Raw genomic sequence first — 21,008 nt, 5'->3', positions numbered from 1 at the left:
GTTGTGTACTGTGCAGAGCTGTGTATGTGTACTGTGCAGAGCTATGAACTGTGTGCTGTGCAGAGCTGTGTACTGTACAGGGTGCAGAGCTGTGTACTGTGTGCTGTGCAGGGTGCAGAGCTATGAACTGTGTGCTGTGCAGAGCTGTGTACTGTGTATGTACAGGGTGCAGGCATTCATGCGTTTTTTTTCTGGAATTCAGAGACACTGACACAGACACAGAGACAGCCACTTAGTCATGTGACTGATCACATGGGCATGACGTCATCAAAGGTCCTTTCCTCCTCGAGAGTAACGTGTAGCCCGTGCTCCCGTGCTGCGGCTGTAAGGTACTGCTGTGTGTGGACAGGGGTTGAGATGATAGCGGGTGCTCTCTGCCCTCATTACTATGCAGCTCCGCACAGACACTGCTCCGAGCTGCCAGCAAACACATCCAGTAATCGCATAACTTATCGGGGGAGATTACACTGGTGGAAAGGAAAACCGGGTTAGTTGCCCACAGCAACCAATCTGATTCCAGCCTTCATTTTCTAAAGGAGCTCTGAAAAATGAAAGGTGGAATCTAATTGGTTGCTATGGGCAACTAAGCCAGTTCTCCTTTCCACCAGTTGGATTACTCTCCCGCAGTGTGTCAGTGGAGAGCTCACTCTACTCTAGGACCCACAGAACAGATTGCACCTTCACACCTAGCACCTAGAGGATACGCTGTGAATGTCTGCTCAGGCTACATGCACATGACCGGATGTGTTTTGCGGATCCGTTTTTTTTTTTTTTTTTTTGCAGACCCATTGTAGTAATGCCTATCCTTGTCCGCAAACTAGAAAAAAATAGAACATGCACAATTATTTTTTGCAGGGCAACGGAACAGACATACTGATGCAGAAAACGCACGGTGTGCTGTCCACAATTTTTGCGGACCCATTGAAATGAATGGGTCCGCATCCTATCCGCAAAGAAAAAAAACGGAACGGAAGCAAACAACGTTCGTGTGCATGTAGCCTTAGGGTACTTTCACACTAGTGTTAGGCCCCCTTTCACACAAGCGAGTATTACGCGCGGGTGCAATGCGTGAGTTGAAAGCATTGCACCCACACTGAATCCTGACCCAATCATTTCTATGGGGCTGTGCACACAAGTGGTGATTTTCACGCATCACTTGTGCTTTGCTTGAAAATCGCAGCATGCTCCTCTTTGTGCGTTTTTCACGTAACGCAGGCCCCATAGAAATAAATGGGGTTGCGTGAAAATCGCAAGCAAGTGCGGATGCGGTGCGATTTTCACACATGGTTGCTAGGTAACGATCAGGATGGGGACCCGATCATTATTATTTTCCCTTATAACATGGTCATAAGAGAAAATAATAGCATTCTGAATACAGAATGCATAGTACAATAGTGCTGGAGGGGTTAATTATTTTTTTTAACTCACCTTAATCCACTTGATCGCGCAGCCGGCTTCTCTTCTGTCGTCTTCTTTGCTGTGGGGAGGAACAGGACCTGTGGTGACGTCACTCCGGTCATCACATGATCCATCACCATGGTAAAAGATCATGTGATGGACCATGTGATGACCAGAGTGACGTCACCACAGGTCCTTTTCCTGCACACAGCAAAGAAGAAGACAGAAGAGATGCCGGCTGCGCGATAAAGTGGATTAAGGTGAGTTAATTTTTTTTTTTCTTAACCCCTCCAGCGCTATTTTACTATGCATTCTGTAGTCAGAATGCTTTTATTTTCGCTTATAACCATGTTATAAGGAAAAATAATACAATCTACAGAACACCGATCCCAAGCCCGAACTTCTGTGAAGAAGTTCGGGTTTGGGTACCAAACATGCAGATTTTTCTCACGGGCGTGCAAAACGTATTGCAATGTTTTGCACTCGTGCTGAAAAGTCGCGCATTTTCCCGCAACGCACCCGCACCTTTTCCCGCAACGCCCGTGTGAAAGAGGCCTTAGAAGAATCTGGCAGGCAGTTCTGTTGCTGAAACTGCCTGCCGGATCCGGAAATCTTCATGCAAACATAGATCATTTGTTTCTGGATGCGGATCCGTCTGACAAATGCATTGAAATACCGGATCTGTCTTTCCGGTGTCATCTGGAGAGAACGGATCCGGTATTTCTTCACATTTTTAAAGGTCTGCGCATGCGCAGACCGGAAAACTGGATCCGACAATGCAGTTATTTCTGGAACACTTGGTACCGGATCCGGCATTAATACATTTGAATGGAAATTAATGCCGGATCTGGCATTCCGGCAAGTGTCCCGGAATTTTGGCCGGAGAAAGTACGACAGCATGCTGCAGTATTTTCTCTGGCCAAATACCGTAAAAGCGATGGAACTGAAGACGTCTTGATGCATACTGAACGGAATGCGTTTTTTCCGTTATTAAGCCCCTGTGACGGAACTCAATACCGGAAAACTTTAACACTAGTGTGAAAGTGCCCTTAGATTTGCTTGTAGTACCATCAAAGTGGATATGATAAAAAAAATAATAATAATCTAATTTATGCTGCAGATCTCCCCCATGGATTTGACACTTTACAATGCAGAGGTTGAAATCCGCAACAAAAATCGGATTTAGGAGTCCCTGTACCTTTAGACCCTTTGCAGACGAGCGAGTGTCACGCTCCAGACTCACAGCATGAGTATAAGACAGCTCCCGTCCTGACCTCCTAGCACTGCCGAGTTTGCATAGCATTATATTGATTTATGATGCTATATAACCCTTAGAGGTCTGGAATGTATTGGATAACACTGACGTTATGTTGTCAGTGTAAGGCCCCTTTCACACGGGCGTTGCGGAAAAATGTGCGGGTGCGTTGCGGAAACACCCGCGATTTTTCCGCGCGAGTGCAAAACATTGTAATGCGTTTTGCACTCGCGTGAGAAAAATCGCGCATGTTTGGTACCCAAACCCGAACTTCTTCACAGAAGTTCGGGCTTGGGATTGATGTTCTGAAGATTCTATTATTTTCCCTTATAACATGGTTATAAGGGAAAATAATAGCATTCTGAATACAGAATGCTTAGTATAATAGTGCTGGAAGGGTTAAAAAAAAAAAAAAAAACGTTAACTCACCTTCTCCCCATGATTGTGTAGATCCCGGTCGGTCTCTTCTTTAGCTGTGGGCTTGGGCTGAATGACCTTTGGTGATGTCAGATCACATGCTCCAATCACATGGTCTATCACCATGGTGATGGAGCATGTGATCTGACATCACCAAAGGTCCTTTAGCCACAGCTAAAGAAGAGACCGACCGGGAACTAGGCGATCATGGGGATAAGGTGAGTTAACGTTTTTATTTTTTTTAACCCTCCCAGCACCATTATACTAAGCATTCTGTAGTCAGAATGCTATTATTTTCCCTTATAACCATGTTATAAGGGAAAATAATACAGTGAATAGACTGTCACCTAGAACCCATGCGTGAAAATCGCACCGCATCCGCACTTGCTTGCGGATGCTTGCGATTTTCACGCAACCCCATTCATTTCTATGGGGCCTGCGTTACGTGAAAAACGCAGAATATAGAACATGCTGCGATTTTCACGCAACGCATAAGTGATGCGTGAAAATCACCGCTCATGTGAACAGCCCCATAGAAATGAATGGGTCAGGATTCAGTGCGGGTGCAATGCGTTCAACTCACGCATCGCACCCGCACGGAAATCTCGCCCGTGTGAAAGGGGCCTAATACAGTACGTTTCAGAACTGTGAGCAGTGCTGGGAGGTGAGGACGGGTGTTGTCTCATATTCACGCTCCGAGTCCGATATGTGGAATTCGCTTATCTGAAAGGAGCCTCACCCTGGGTTCAGACCTGAGCGTTTCTGAGACGCGCGTATTTGTCGCGCGTTTTTATGCGCGTTTTTTGCAGTAGTAAACGCGCGTTTGTGTAATTGACTGCAGTGTTGTCCAATGAGTCTATGGGCCAAAACGTGCGACAAACGCCCAAGAAAAAGCTCAAGAACTTGTTTATGCGTCGGGCGTTTTACAGCGCGTTCAAACGCGCTGTAAAACGCTCAAGTGTGAACCAGGGCCATAGGGAAGCATTGGTTTTCACGTGTTGAGCGTTTTACAGTGCGTTTGAACGCGCTGTAAAACGCTCAGGTGTGAACTTAGGGTCAGGCCTCTTGCACATGGCTGTATTGCGGGCCGCATACGGCCGTTCCGCAATACACGGGTCACCAGCCGTGTGCAATCCATATTGCTGATACAGCAAAACTCTGCTGATCTGCCTCACACGAATCCGCAGCGTTTAACCCTGCGTGGACCGACCCTTAAAGCTGTATATACAATGTGGAAAAACAATTACGATAATGACATTTAATTCTGCACAGATGGCTCTACATGATCACGTTATGTCCACTGCTCAAGCTTCTTTGTGCGATACATTCCAGCGAGACTTTCTGTGTTGTAGACGTATTGGATCCTTACCATGGAAGGTGAGACTTGGTCCGATCAGTAACGTAATTATTGGCCATATAGTCTTTGTTGAAATGTAATAAAGGTGGAGGGGGATTTTACATTGATGGTTTATCCTTCAAGATGGATTCCCTAAAATGATCCTGGAGTTACCAGTCCAGTAAATATGTCAGAAATCCACTATCTCAGACCAAACGTATCTGATCCAGTAGCACAGCCGTATCATATTGGAACTCACCTGCCTAAAAACCCGTTATTGGGAAGCCCCCCGCGTCCTTCGTTTACCCCTAAGAGAAGGCATAGTCTGTGTAGTTTGTAGATTTATTTGATATTACTCAGTGCTTCTCTTCTCCAGGAATTGGACCATCAGTTGACCCTACAGCCATCATTTGCTCTCATTATTTTGGAAAAGGTAAAAACGTACCTCTGACATGGTGTAGACTACAACCGCATGGTGAGCGAGTGCAGAGTCAGCGTACAGCGCTAGCTGGGCTTCACGCCTGATGAAACTGTATATCTTATGACTAGGGATGAGCTCCGTACAGTATTGGAAGGTATTGGCTCCGATGAGCCGAAGTTATTGCCTCTCGAAGTCTCGCAAGACTTTGGGTAATTACTTCATTTTTACTGTAAAAGACCATTTCCCAAACTCAGTTTTGGTTCCAAGGTACCACTTAGAACAGAACCCGAGTTCGGGAAATAGTTTTTTAATCCCAAATTCTAATACTGTACGGAGCTCCTGCTCTCTACAGTATTGGAACGAAGTTTTATGCGAATCAACTTCGGATGTTTCATCCGAAGTCGATCTGCTCATCCCTACTCATGACGGTTCAGATATTAAATGGCTTCCTTTTAAACACAAGTTTCAAGCCTTTTTTTTGTAGCATTTCAAGTCTTTTTTGCTATTTTGTAACATAACGTTTAAAACTTTTCATTTTTGATAGAAAAGCAGCAGAAACCAAATTGCAAAAAAACACTAAAAATAGCATTGGAAACATCATGTAGAATGCTAGAAAATGCAGTGTGTGCATCCGGCCTAAGGCCAGTGTCACGTGACTCTATTATCACCAGATTTATGCGCCTGCAATACAAATAAGTGTCTCGACCCAACTGCAAGGTTTACTTAGGCTACTTTCACACTTGCGTTCGGGGCTCCGCTTGTGAGTTCCATTTGAAGGCTCTCACAAGCGGCCCCGAACAGATCCGTCCAGCCCTAATGCATTCTGAGTGGATGTAGATCCGCTCAGAATGCATCAGTCTGGCACCGTTTGTCCTCCGCTCCGCAGGCGGACACGGGAGCGCTGCTTGCAGCGTTCGGGTGTCCGCCTGGCCGTGCGGAGGCAAACTGATCCGTCCAGACTTACAATGTAGGTCAATGGGGACGGAGCCGTTTGAAGATGACACAATATGGCTCAATTTTCAAACGGATCCGTCCCCCATTGACTTTCAATGTAAAGTCAAAACGGATCCGTTTGCACTATCATGAACATTAAAAAAATATATATATATATTTTTTTTGTTCATGGTAATGCAAACGGATCCGTTCTGAACGGATCTAAGCATTTGCATTATAGGTGCGGATCCGTCTGTGCAGACACTAGACGGATCCGCTCCGAACGCAAGTGTGAAAGTAGCCTTACCCGAATTCTCTGGATTAAAAATCCCTAAGATGCTGTGAGTTCAGGTCAGAAAATTGGTGTTCGGGCCTGGACACTCATCTGTCATATGGGTGCATAATACAGTGGTCCCTCAAGATACAATGGTCTTTTCTGACACATCATAAGTTGAAACCAGACTCAACATACAATGCCTCAGACTCAGATCCAACCAAGCATGGTCACTTCTCTGGTAAAATAGCTGTAGTAGTTGATAGTTAGCAGCTATTCCTGACTGCTATATGTAAGGACATGTTTTATCTGTCTTAGTTATCGGCTTATTGTTCTTAAATCTTCATTTTCTCTGATCTTGGATGACATTTTGGGGCTTTGGAACCAATTACACAACTTACAATGGTTTCAACATGCAATGGTTGTCCTGGAACCAATCAATATTGTATCTTGAGGAACCACTGTACACTGGTTTGAGACTGTGTTTCTAAGATCCGTTCTCATTGTTTCCCCCATCAATAACGGGATCTGATGTTAATGTAGCACAAAGGAGAAGAGAACATTTCTAGCTATTTAATGGGTTCTCCAGGACTTGCTAACAAATCCTCCCATGTCTAATCTGTGGAGAAGATAGTCTGCTCAGTACTTACCCCTCCGTTGCACAGTCCGCAGTCTCTTGTGACTGATGGGACTGGATGCGGCTCTTCTGCTCCGGTCCTGACTGGATGTTTTCCTGATTCTTCCTGTTCAGCTGCATTTACGGTATACAGCTGAACAGGAAGACTTCATATGAAGTTGTTACCTTCCCCCGAACAGCAGTGGGGACACTAGAGCTTTCCTAGGCTTGGGAGACATTAGCATTTGGCGTCAGGTGGAGATCTTTCAGAGGCTCTCCGTGTGTATTTATGTAATAAGCATTTTTATCTACATTGATTAAAAAGCTGGAATTATTTCTAACGAACATGAGACTGGGAGTATCTGCCCTGCAGCACTTCTCCGCAGATGGAACCCTTTGGAAGTCTACAATGGACGAGCAGGACTTTATTCACATGACTTACAAAATGTCTTTCAATGCAGTGTAATGTTTGAATTTGTTCCTCCACATAACCTTTTCTTATGGGAAGCGACAACCCCTTTAAGAACAAGCTACTGCCACCCATGGGGTTGTCAGATCATTGTGGGAGTTGTAGTTTTGTGACAGGTTGGAGACCACAGCTGTAGATGACATTTACTAAGACCGGCGATTTAGACGCCCCATCTTAGTCCATTTCTGCTGGCGCTTGGCCATGGTCTACGCCAGCTCCCTTGCTGACATAGATTTAAGTCATTTTCTATGCCAAAAACAGGAGTGGAAAATGATAAATGAGACGAGCTAGCTGGCCCGTCCCCTTTTTCTGCCACTTCAGAAAAGTGGCGTGAGCAGGGAAAAGTCGCAGATTTGGCCGCAAATCCCCTTTGTGACCAAATCTGCATCAAAAGCAGGGCTGTGGAGTCGGAGTCGAGGAGTCGGAGTCGGAGTCAATTTTGGGTACCTGGAGTCGGAGTCGGCAAAAAATGAACCGACTCCGACTCCGACTCCTACTAAATTTAAATTGGAATAAAAAAATAAAAAAGCAAGTTTAAATGTCCGAATTCATAAACAGTTATAATTAATGACTTCTCTACTGTAAGAATAAAGGCCAATGCATGCAGTGCCTCACGTAACCGCAAAACAAACGCGTTCAGTGATGTGAAGAAGCATGCTTTTCATATGCTTCACTATATGGTACGCAATGCACAATTAGGAGTGGCAATACATATACTTTGCATTGTGTTGTGTTCTGATGTTACAGGGAACACAATGCCCATGGTTAGCCTAGCCTCTCACTGATAAGGGATTAAGTAAATATGTGTTTTGCAGGACTAGAGACACTTGTATAAGTGAAGGGAATGGAGGGTCAATAGTTCAAGACTGAAGCTGTAAACCATGGATGTCAAACTCATGGCCCTCCAGATGTTGCAAAACTACAACTCCTATCATTCCCTGATAGCTGTAGTTTGCCCAGGCATGATGGGAGTTGTAGTTTTGCAACAGCTGGAGGGCCACGAGTTTGACATCCCTGCTGTAAACCATTGGAAAAACTGCTGTCATTCAGCTAAGGCTATAAAACGTGTAAACTCAGAATGTTATCTTAAACTTTAAACATGACTATGGGATTCTTCTAGGGAAATCATGTTTTAAAATAAATGTCCCTTCTTGGATCCTCCCACTGCCCTGTCTTCAGCAGAAGATCAGCACACAAAGGAGAAGGCAGCAGCTTCTGCCCAACTACCTCTCTGTGCTAGAAGAGCTTAGAAGAACTTCTTTCTTTCCTTCAAGGAATGTATAAAATACATTTGCATATTAAATACAGAGGAGTCGGGGAGTCGGAGTCGGAGTCGGAAGTACAAAAAACTGAGGAGTCGGAGTCGGAGTCGGAGCATTTATCTACCGACTCCACAGCCCTGATCAAAAGTACACCAAAAAGTGGCATACTTCACATCATAAATGACCCCCGTAGTGTGCCAGATAGCAGAGCTTCTTTAGCTATACTGTGGGGTACGTGGTTCCTAATGAGTGGTTTTCTCTTTCTAGACCGTGAATCATCCAGTGTGTCAGAAGTGCCCGCCATCATTACAGTACCGAAGACTCTTCTTGTCTGAGCTAATCAAAAAGGTGGTTTGTCACACAGAAGAGGGATAGATCTCGTGGATCAAGTAAACATTATGCCCCCTGGATTTTTTATTTTAATGTATTTCACAAAATTTCGCACTGCAATATAAAACATCTAACTATGTACATCAGTCAGTAATGGTTAGAAATAAAATACACAATCCAGGGGAACATGATCTTCACTCGATACCATTTTTTTAATCTATTGGCTCATAGGACTCTACTTGTATATAACAGAAAAAAAATCAAGGGTTAGCAGGGTTCCCTTCTGTCCCCAGATCCGTACCTATCATACTGGCTGACCTGTTGCAGGTTGGCAGCTGAAGGCATCTTTGCTGGTCCCATGTTCATATGTGCCACATTGCTGAGAAAAATAGTGGTTTAATATATGCAAATGAGCATATAAGAGCAACGGGGGCGTTGCCGTTACACCTAGAGGCTCTGCTTCCTCTGCAGTTTGATGTTTTCACTGCCTGGTCCTGTCAATCACAGAGCAGCAGACAGAGCAGAGCCCCTAGGAGTCCCCGTTGCTGTTATATGCCCATTTTCATATGATAAAACTTCATTTTTCTCAGCAATGCGGGCACATATGAACATGGGACCCACACAGATGCCTTCAGCTGCCAAGTGCACATGTAACAGGTTCATGGGTATAAATCTGCATCTACAAGTCCATACTAATAGTTGCCAAAACAGCACAAGAAAATGTTATGTTATTTGGCTACTATGGACACTGAAACAACACACTGGTCTCCTAGATTGAGTCTGCTATATTAAAGGGGTATTCCGGTTAACATAAAAATAAGTTATGTTTTATACTAATTCATCTCCACTAATTACCTAATATAATGTAAATTTCACATATTTACCGTTCACTAGTTATAAAAGTAGTTTTCCTCCCCTTCTACCCACTGTGTTTCCTCATAAATTACCGTGGCATCGACCTGTAGTTCTGAACCTTTGTCAGGTCGAGCATGCTCAGTGTGGTGCTATCAGCTCTCTAGCTAAATGTCTTGTGAAACAAAGAGTCCATTCACATGGCTGCAATCTCGTTCCACATTTTGCAGAACGGAATTGCGGACCCACTCATTTCTATGGGGCCGCACGATGTGTGGCCCGGCTCCAGAAATGCGGACCCGCACTTCTGGGTCCACATTTCCGTTCCCGAAAAAAAATAGAACATGTCCTATTCTTGTCTGCAATTGCGGACAAGAATAGGCATATTCTATTTGTGCCGGCAATGTGCGGACCGCAAAATGCCGACCGCACATTGTCGCTGTCCGTGTTTTGTGGATCCGCAAAACATGTTATGGACGTGTGAATAGAGCCTAAGTGTGCTGGTGATTACTGAGTAGAAGGGGCATGACTGGACTGTATATCAGGCAGCCAATCAGTAAACGGCAACACTCACAGCAGGAAAGCTAGGGATTGTGGGGATTGTAGTCTTGTAAATTAAGTTACTTGACCGGAATACCTCTTTAATGATCAGAGCACTCCATGTGCCCCTCTCCTTGGTGATTGACAGGCTGTAGTGTAGTCTGACTCTATAACTCAAGAGAGCCTCTATTACAGAGTGCTACCGAGTTTGGGAGAAGCCTTCTCCTGGCTGCTTTGATTGACAGGGCCAGGCGGCGGTAAAGCAGCGAGGGAGGGGCTGGCTACAGAAAGGAACTAGGCATGGGTGCAACAAGAGCAATGGTGATGCCCTCATTGCACCAAAGGCCTAATTTGTATATTAAAAAAAAAGTATCATAACTTGGGAACGGAGCGTCTGATCTAGAAAAGAATAGGACCACAGCTCGGTGTGTATGCAGACAGCTGATGATGGCTTCCCCTTACGGTTTTGCTATTTTCTATAGATCGTCTATGAATAACACTAGTACAATTCTATTGTTTCTGGTTAAATATGAGGCTGCATGGTGAAGACAGATATTAAGGCAGTAACTCTCACCCTGTTCTCTGCAGCATGAGCGTACTGGAGCAGAACCGCTCGATGATTTATACAGTGCACTGGCTGAAATCCTAAATTCAGAAGACACTGCAGTCTGCTACAAAAGTTACTGTTTGGTAAGCGTTGGCGTGTTCACTAATGGGAAGAACGGTGAGACTAGAACTAAGCTTCCTTCCCATGTCTTCATGTGTTGAAAGAGAACAGTCTTAATTTGAATGCAGTATTAATTATTGAGTTTTGTGCCCATAAGGCTCTGTTCACATTACATTTATAGACTCCGTTACATCTGGGTCTATAAGTTACATGGATACCTCTGAAAGATGGCGCACGGCGTGATCCATACAGTGTAGGGGCAGCCTGAGTGGTCCTGAGTCCAACAGAGAAATAATCTTAACTGTTCTATCAGATTCTGTATTAAAGGGGTTGTCCCACGAAAAATATTCTACACTTTTCAAACCAGCACCTGGATCTGAATACTTTTGTAATTGCTTGGCATTAAAAATTTAGCGTAGACACTGAGTTATTCAATAAAATGTATCTGTATAGCACAACCTGCTGTTTGATTTTTTTCCTATTTTTATGTCCTTCTCATTGAGATGGACGCACATGCTCAGTTTCATCATTTAACTGCCTCCTGAGCTGTGATAGGGAGAGCATGGACACGCCCCCTGAGCTGCAGCAGGAAAGACACTCCCCTTGAGCTGTCAGCTTGATATAAATCTAGCAGAGCAATGAATGTGGAGATCTCTGTATCCATGTGAGGTACAGGGCTGGTTCTGGCTGTGTTAGAAAGACATTGTCATGTACTATATGATGTCTGATTTTCAATTTTTACATAAATCATGGGAGAACCCCTTTAGGGAAAATATCTCTGTAATATGACAGCATATGGAGAGCCTATTGCTCCACAGTAAGATGCCACAGGCATATGTTTATAAGGCCCAAGAGTATGTTCACATGAGGCAGATTCATTGACATGTCTGCAACTGAAAATCTGTTTTATAAATCTTAACTGGGGTTTTGTGTTCACACGTGTTTGCAGTGCACGTATACTATACAAGGAAAATTCCCAGTGCATACAACCAGTGTGTCCATAGAGGCCCGTTGACCCAGTGGATGACGAGAGTGTCCTTCCACAAGCCGATATACATCAGCAAACAATTATTTTACAGAAGTATAATTATCTAATATCCAGGATGGTCCAATTGTATGGAGGTATCTGAATAGACAGACATGGGTGGCTGGGAACGCCATCCTATTTTCTAATGCGAAGGGGTGCATGTGACATGTGCATTGGATAGAGAATTTGACTTAAATGTCACGTACCTTTACTCCTGCTCCCTGACAGATCACCCAGCCGCCATGGCACAGTTGGCAAATTGCTTGCCAAATTTCAGGTTCTGCAATTTATCAACTGTGCCATGGCGAATGGGTGTGCAATGACCTGGGTACTACACCCCCTGGAGATCAGCACAATCTCTGTCCTCTCCTTGTGTGTGATTAACACACAAGGAGAGGACAGAGATTGTGCTGATCTCCAGGGGGTGTAGTACCCAGGTCATTGCACACCCATTCGCCATGGCACAGTTGATAAATTGCAGAACCTGAAATTTGCCATATCTGTGTCTGTAAAAAAAAAAAAAACGCCACGAAAATGGAGAAATATATGTTTGTGTGCATGAGCCCCTATTCTGAATTTGAGTTAGCATTCCTTATACAGATACATAGAGATACATAGCAGTCACTGCTTGGTTGCTTTATAACATAGTGATGCGGCTGCAATGCAGTCTAATTAATCAGGCTTTCTACATTGTGCTGATGACTAAAAGGAAAGCGATCTTCAAATTATGAAATTAGAATTTACCGGTAGTTACTGAAATGTTACCATATACAATGCACCGTCCAGACTTTGAAATAAATACAACTATGGCTCCAGAATAAAAAAATAAAAAAAAAAAAAGAATTTGCTGACTTCAGATTGCATCCCGGAATTTCTGGTCACATTGTGGCCATTTTATTTGCAGTTTAGGGCCCTTTTGTTTAGTTTTTAGCATTTGCCACAGTTAGAAGAACACTTTCCAATGTAATACAGTTGCAGCATTTCTTTTGCAGCCTACAGGGGACCTCATTACATTGTCTGAAAACGTTGCCATAATCTCCACAGGAACCACAGGCCTAGTGACATGGGAAGCTGCTCTTTTCTTAGCTGAATGGGCAATTCAAAATAATTATGTCTTCAACAATCGGTAAGAAAAGTTTATTCAAAATCCACTATAAAATGCCCACTGCAGCATTGTTACTCGCCAAATACTCCTATACACATTAGATTGCAGGCCGATCCCACCCCAGACATCTGCTGTTGGGTAGCTCCTATACACATTAGATTGCAGGCCGATCCCACCCTGGACATCTGCTGTAGGGTAGCTCCTTTACACATTAGATTGCAGGCCGATCCCACCCTGGACATCTGTTGTAGGGTAGCTCCTATACACATTAGATTGAAGGCCGATCCCACCCCGGACATCTGCTGTTGGGTAGCTCCTATACACAATAGATTGCAGGCCGATCCCACCCCGGACATCTGCTGTTGGGTAGCTCCTATACACAATAGATTGCAGGCCGATCCCAACCCGGACATCTGCTGTTGGGTAGCTCCTATGCACATTAGATTGCAGGCCGATCCCACCCTGGACATCTGCTGTTGGGTAGCTCCTATGCACATTAGATTGCAGGCCGATCCCACCCCGGACATCTGCTGTTGGGTGGCTCCTATACACATTAGATTGCAGGCCGATCCCACCCCGGACATCTGCTGTTGGGTAGCTCCTATACACATTAGATTGCAGGCCGATCCCACCCGGACATCTGCTGTTGGGTAGCTCCTATACACATTAGATTGCAGGCCGATCCCACCCGGACATCTGCTGTTGGGTAGCTCCTATACACATTAGATTGCAGGACGATCCCACCCGGACATCTGCTGTTGGATGGCTCCTATACAAATTAGATTGCAGGCCAATCTCACCCCAGACATCTGCTGTTGGGTAGCTCCTATACACAATAGATTGCAGGCTGATCCCACCCTGGACATCTGCTGTAGGGTAGCTCCTATACACATTAGATTGCAGGCCGATCCCACCCCGGACATCTGCTGTTGGGTAGCTCCTATACACATTAGATTGCAGGCTGATCCCACCCTGGACATCTGCTGTAGGGTAGCTCCTATATACATTAGATTGCAGGCCGATCCCACCCCGGACATCTGCTGTTGGGTAGCTCCTATACACATTAGATTGCAGGCCGATCCCACCCGGACATCTGCTGTTGGGTAGCTCCTATACACATTAGATTGCAGGCCGATCCCACCCGGACATCTGCTGTTGGGTAGCTCCTATACACATTAGATTGCAGGACGATCCCACCCGGACATCTGCTGTTGGATGGCTCCTATACAAATTAGATTGCAGGCCAATCTCACCCCAGACATCTGCTGTTGGGTAGCTCCTATACACAATAGATTGCAGGCAGATCCCACCCCGGACATCTGCTGTTGGTTGGCTCCCATACACAATAGATTGCAGGCCGATCCCACCCCGGACATCTGCTGTTGGGTAGCTCCTATACACAATAGATTGCAGGCCGATCCCAACCCGGACATCTGCTGTTGGGTAGCTCCTATGCACATTAGATTGCAGGCCGATCCCACCCTGGACATCTGCTGTTGGGTAGCTCCTATGCACATTAGATTGCAGGCCGATCCCACCCTGGACATCTGTTGTAGGGTAGCTCCTATACACATTAGATTGCAGGCCGATCCCACCCCGGACATCTGCTGTTGGGTAGCTCCTATGCACATTAGATTGCAGGCCGATCCCACCCTGGACATCTGCTGTTGGGTAGCTCCTATGCACATTAGATTGCAGGCCGATCCCACCCTGGACATCTGCTGTTGGGTAGCTCCCATGATACTCTGTGTGCTGCAGGCTCACACAGAAGCTAGACAAATGGATTGCAAGGTAATTTGAAACTCTGGTTATATGTATGCGTTCTGGTTGGGTCACAGCTTGCAGCCTTAATGTAGTTTTTTAAAAATGTTTACTTTACCGGAATACCCCTTTAATGATCAGAGCACTCAATGTGCCCCTCTCCATGGTGATTGACAGGCTGTGGTATATTCTAACTCTGCTCAGAGCATTCCCTGAGCCCTTCTTCAAAATTAATTAAGTTACTTTACAGCAATACCCCTTTAATGCGTATGTGCACCTGATGCAAATCATGCCAATAGAATGCCTGTAAGCCGGCATGTGTAAATATACAGATTTGATTATGAGAATACAGACTTTCCTAATATGCAATGCCTGTATCTCTCCATGCCATTAAAGGGGTTTTCCAGGAATTACCATTGCTGACCTGTCCTCTGGATCGTTCATCAATATCAAATCTGCGGGGGTCTGACTCCCACCGATTAGCTGTTAGAAGAGGCTAGGTGCATGTGATGTCACCATATACCGGTCACATGGCCTAGTTGCAACTCAGCCCCATTCAAGTCAGTAGGGCTGAGCTACAACACCACCCACTGCCAGGAGGCTGCAGCGCTCACAGGAGATCCGACGAGCGCAGAAGCTCCCTGACACAGATCCATCAGCGGGGGTGCCGCGTCTCTGACCCCTGACAATGTGATAATATAATATAATGTCATCATTATTGTTCTGTCTTCATGCATGTTCACACAGTGTGCAGTCTGACATTCAGCATAAACCATTCCTGTCTTCCAACTAAGAGGACTGTTATTTGCAGTCTAACTTGTTTATTGGCAAAACAGGAGTATTTGAGATTGGTAAAACTATAAGCATACAAATAGCCGCATAAGTAAAACATATAGAATGGCATGTACAATAATATTACAGTAACAGAGAAAACATATGTTCAAAATGGCTGCCTATACATGGATTGCATGCCTAGCATCTAACAGTTAAAACAACTTCCTGAGTACCGATTAGAACTAGCTGGACAGCTCTGCATAACACAATGTCCATGAAACAAAGGTATATGTCTCACCAGATATGCTCGCAAAAGGATGGTGAAGTTTAAGAAAAAGATGTGATGTGTCCCTGATGACTGTAGACACTCCCACAATACAATAATCTTTATTAACAGAAAAACAAAGTGTAGTACATTTTTAACACCGCTAGATGGTGCTATTACCACACTAATAACTACAGCAATACGAGAATTGCAGCAGAATGAATTAGAAATGAAAGACGTGATCTGAAATGAATCTCCCTGTTCTGGGGCAGAACAATTATCCTTACGAGGATAACCCCTTCTAAAGAGAATCTGTTAACAGTCTATGCTGTCCTATCTGAAGGCAGCATAAACTGGGGACAGATACCTTGAGCACATTTCTGAGACATTTACTTGAACTGACCCTATCATTTTGTGTAAATCCTTTAAAACCAGTCAAGCGCTAGAGATGACCGAGTCCACTGCACAAGCTCTGCGGTCCTCATAGTCATGAGCTCCGCTCCCCTCCCCACCGCAGATTGACTGCTATCTCCCTATGGCAGTCAGCGGTGGTAGAGCTGGAAGCTCATAAATATCAGGACTCTCATGCTCCATGTTGAGCGGACTCCAGTGCTCGGCTCTGCTGTTGCTGTCCAGTACTAATTCTAATAAAATGACCGCGCCAATTAGTAACCCAGCGTTTTGCTCACGGTATCAGTCTCCAGTTCAAACAGCCAAACAGACACCACACATGCAGTACAAATAACATCTCTATTGTGTCTCATTAAAAAGACATACAATACATAAATATCGACACTGAAGGTCAATGCAGAAGGTACTGTGATAGTGAAACCCCCCAGTCACTAGGTCCCAATATATGTCACACTTACAACCATATCGTTATTGTAATGAGGTAATAAATCCCTCCTGCATATATAAGAATAGGATCTCCCACCATACATAGTACCTTGTGCATGAAGATATAGAATTGCAGTCCATTCCCCAGTCTTACGTCTATCATTGCACTTGTAAATGCACCAAGGTGTCACTAGACCAAATGATCATAGCACTACACCCACCGAGGATGAAGGGAGGCTAAATATTAGAGCATAAAGGAAGTACAATGCTAACCTGATGGATATCAGTCTCCAGTTCATGCTGCCTCGTGCAGAACACATTCCCATTAAGACAATGTTGGCTGATGAATTGTACATTTTGAGTGGTGACATTTTAACGTTGTTCTTTATGTTTTGAGAACAATTCTAGAGCTCGGGAGTGGAATTGGTCTGACTGGACTGGCCATATGTAAGAGCTGTTCTCCCAAGAAATACACGTTCACTGACTGTCACCAGAAAGTCCTTCAGCAGCTCAGAGAAAACATTCAGCTCAATGGCTTTATGCTGAGTGAAGACCCAAAGACTGTGTCAGTAATGGAGCTCGACTGGGAATCCATTACAGAACAACAACTTCTGAACCTGGAAGCGGACGTGGTCATTGCATCAGGTACCAGGAAATTATAACCTGTGAAATGTCAGCATTCTCCTTATTCCTCCACAAACATGCATACCCACATCTTTTGGGAAGACGCCCCTCGCTGCGTCAAAGTCCAGTTTGCTGCGGGTCACGTGGCTGCCGTGGTGACATGTCCCCCATGAGTCATGTCACTTCACTGGGTCACAAGACACATGGGGGACATGTCACCACTGTGTCCAGTCATTGGCTCCAGTGTCCACATGACATACATCAAACCGGATGATGACGTAGGGAGACCGGCAGGGGTGCGAAGGAGCTAGAACCCAGCTGCGGGAATCCAGTAATTATGATTCCCTCTGCAGGTCCAGCTATACTGGGGGGGGGGTCATCCCAACAGCTCCATTCCCACCTTAGTCATTTATGGTATATACACATTATATCGTGTCCCATAAATGTCTAATAGATTTTGGTCCTACCTCTGGGACCCGTCAAACATTTATGGCATATCCTGTGGATATTTCTTACACCAATATGCTTTAGGCCTCATGCACACCACCGTTGTTTGGGTCCGCATCTGAGCCGCCATTCTGGCGGCTCGGATCCGGACCCATTTATTTCAGTGGAGCCACAAAAGATGCGGACAGCACTCAGTGTGCTGTCCACATCCGTGGCTCCGTTCCGCGACCCCGCAAAAAAAATATAACATGTCCTATTCTTGTCCGTGATTTGCGGACAAGAATAGGCATTTATATCGCCGTTCCCGCAAATTGCGGAAGGCAACACGGGCGCCTTCCTTTTTTGGCGGATCCGCGGTTTGCGGACCGCAAAAAACAGCACGGTCGTGTGCGTGAGGCCTTAAACAGTTTTCAGGCACCAATTATCTTCCAGGGGATGAAAGGATTAGGGCTCATGCACAATGTGTGCCACCTGTTCCGTGGATTGCAGTGCCCATTGCACGGGCAGTCTGTGTGTCGCTGGCATAGACAGATGCAGATCTATTCACCTTTAATGGGTCTGTGATCCGTCCGCACCAGTGCCCGTATATTGTGGATCTGCTGTTTGTAGTCATGTGCATGAGCCCTTAGGCAGATCAAAATCCAGTTTCCCTTAACCCAGTGTCTGATATCAGGAGACTACCAGTCTGCAGATTCGGCAGGTCTCACTGTCTGAACTGACTTTTCTAGTATTAGAGAACCAATGATGGAACAGAGTAAGGCCCCTTTCACATGAGCAGGATGGATTGGCTCAGGATGCGTTCAGTGAAATTTGCACCATTCCGCAAGCCGCTTCATTCGGGCCCTTCGGCTGTCTTCACTGGACTTTCAGTCCCTGTGTATAGACTTCCTTCATAGATGGGGCCACATGCAACACTGCAGCCTATGACTGGCCTCAGATATAACACAGCGGTGACATGTAGACAGGGCAGGGAGAGGCAAGTTTAGCTCTCTTCCCAGGTCCCACTCGATAAATCCTGGACAACCTCTATAGAGGGGATGTCTCTCTTCAGTAAGTGGCATTTATCATGTAGAGGAAGTTTATATAAGCCACTTACTAATGTATTGTTATTATCCATATTGCTTCCTTTGCTGGCTGGATTCATTTTTTCATCACATTATACACTGCTCGTTTCCATGGTTACATACCTCCCTGCACTTCATCAGTGGTGGTTCTGCTTGCATACTATAGAAAAAAGGGTCAGCCTCTCTGGTGGCTGGGACCATGGGAGCGCACATAGGCTGGTTATTTTTCCTATATTGTGCAAGCGCGACCACCCCTGATGGATTGCAGGGTGGTCTGTAACCATAGAAACGAACAGTGTATAATGTGATGGAAAAATGAATCCAGCCAGCAAAAGAGGCAATATGGATAATAACAATACATTAGTAAGTGGCTTGTAATAACTTCTACAGAAATTCCACTTACTGAAGTGAGACATCCCCTTTAAGCACGCCACGGGTCCATTCAATCCAACGTGCTGTAGTTTGTCATGCATAGACAGGTCGGAAGGGGAAACGTATTTCCATACTAACAATGTTTTACGATTTCTAGATGTGGTGTATGATCCAGAGATTGTAACTTCGTTTACTAGAGTACTAAAGAAGCTTTTTCACTGTACAAAAGCTGGAAATAAACTTGACGTTTTTGTCGCATCGACTATTCGTAATCCCGACACATACCGACTGTTTCAGGCAGCGTTAGGTAAGTGATGTTTATGTCCGATTGCAGTTACTTCGTTCACTTGCAGCATACAAAGTGTTAATTTGGCAAAAAATACCATTTCTAGATAAACACCTAGAGTTGCACATACCACAGTTCCATTTAGTAACCGGCCATTAGAACGTATCATTTCTTCACAGTACGGCTATCTATCTCTGACATAAAGATATGAGAAATGGCACAGTAGCACATATGCACCATTCCTCCATTCACCCCTGGACTCCATTGTCGTGGTCGGTGGGAGTCCTAGTGAGTGGACCCTCAATCATATATTTATCACTTATTCTGTGGATCGGTGAGAAGTTCTTATGTGTGATAGCTCCTTTACGATTGATGCAACAGTCTTGAAGGGGTTGTCCATTCCTTTTATACTGATGCAGTAATCAGCATCTCCACTACACAATGGATGGAGCTGTGTAGTTCTGGAGCTACCCCCACCGATTAGATATTGATGGGCTATCCTGCAGATAGTCCATCAGTAGGGCAGGTGAGGACAACCTTTAGTGACCAGCCTGTTTTGGGCCTAGCAGTTTTTTTTTTCCAGTGCTTACTGTGCACCATAAACAACATGATAATTATGTAGTGTGGATCGTGATGGACGCGGCAACAACAAATATGTGGAGGGGATTTGATTTTTTTGCTAAAAATGTAAGTGCATTTTCTACTTGAAGATATTTTTTTTTTTAACCATTTACTAGTCCAACAAGGGGACTTGAATAGGTGCTTTTATGTCTTCTATAATACACTGTACTGCCTATACCCTGTCAGGGCTATACTGCCAGAGAAACAAAGCCTGATGGGCAAACACTCCAGGCAGGCATGGGGCTTTCATTAGTCCCCGGGCTCCCAGACTAAGACATGCGGGACTGCCAATGCGTGACAGAGGGAGCTACCACCCTCTAAAGTTGTTAGATGCCACGATCCGGCCGTTAGGGCAGGAGCCGGACTCTCACTTGAGAGCCGCGCTTGTGCAGTGCTTAGACTAGGCCACTGTCGGCCCATCATTGACCATTGTAAAAAGCTGATTCTTTGGTCACTAAAGGTTTAAAGATCCAATTGTCAGTAAAATTTTGATTGTGTGACTTCCTCCTGGAAAGTACACTGCCGCTGTCCTGAATTCTATCTGCGTCATTATGAATTGTACTTTAGCAGCAGGTTGGTCTGCCTTATTAACACAGATTTACCGCACTGGGTCAAAGAAAAGCAAAACTGCAAAAAGACATGAAGTTTAAAAACAAAATAAATCCCTTCCCTGAATGCTCACAAGACTGCATCCTAAATACTAATGGAGTGAAGTAACAGTCCTGTGCTCTGTCCTCATGACAGTCATACGGTACAGTGTAGAAGTGCTGTGTGTGATGCCATACGTGTGCTCAATCCTAAAGATGAATCTGTTTTCTTTTGTCTCCCGCTAGATGACACTGGGATAAGGTGGCAGGTTCTCCCGGACCACAAGAGGAGTATATTTGCATATGATAAAAACTGTACAGTGCAAATTCTGAAATTGACTTTATCAGTGTAAATATTTTACAGAGAGGCTGAAAGCAGTGTATAGTAAGTGATAAAAGTGCTGTATAAACCACCCTGGTTCACGGGTGTCTTTTCTATGGATGCTGGCAGTGTACTCATCTACCAGA

General features: G+C 44.9%; 1 protein-coding gene across 2 annotated transcripts; it reads left to right on the top strand.

Annotated features, from left to right (window-relative positions):
- Positions 1-263: 263 nt before the first annotated feature.
- EEF2KMT (eukaryotic elongation factor 2 lysine methyltransferase) lies at positions 264-20,953 on the top strand. Of its 2 annotated transcripts, XM_044305106.1 has the most exons (9): positions 264-329; positions 4,343-4,447; positions 4,783-4,839; positions 8,649-8,729; positions 10,692-10,793; positions 12,790-12,923; positions 16,937-17,184; positions 19,204-19,353; positions 20,787-20,953. In XM_044305106.1, exons 2-9 carry the CDS (start codon positions 4,343-4,345, stop codon positions 20,891-20,893), a joined length of 984 nt encoding a protein of 327 aa, XP_044161041.1. In that variant the 5' UTR covers positions 264-329; the 3' UTR covers positions 20,894-20,953. The 2 variants fall into 2 exon arrangements, with proteins under 2 accessions (XP_044161041.1, XP_044161042.1); XM_044305107.1 differs by lacking the exon at positions 8,649-8,729.
- The last annotated feature ends 55 nt before the right edge of the window (positions 20,954-21,008 follow it).

Source organism: Bufo gargarizans, chromosome 8 (genome assembly GCF_014858855.1).
Source record: "Bufo gargarizans isolate SCDJY-AF-19 chromosome 8, ASM1485885v1, whole genome shotgun sequence".
NCBI lineage: Eukaryota > Metazoa > Chordata > Amphibia > Anura > Bufonidae > Bufo > Bufo gargarizans.
The sequence above is the reverse complement of the archived record's forward strand: the minus strand, read 5'-3'. Positions and strand labels throughout refer to the sequence as shown.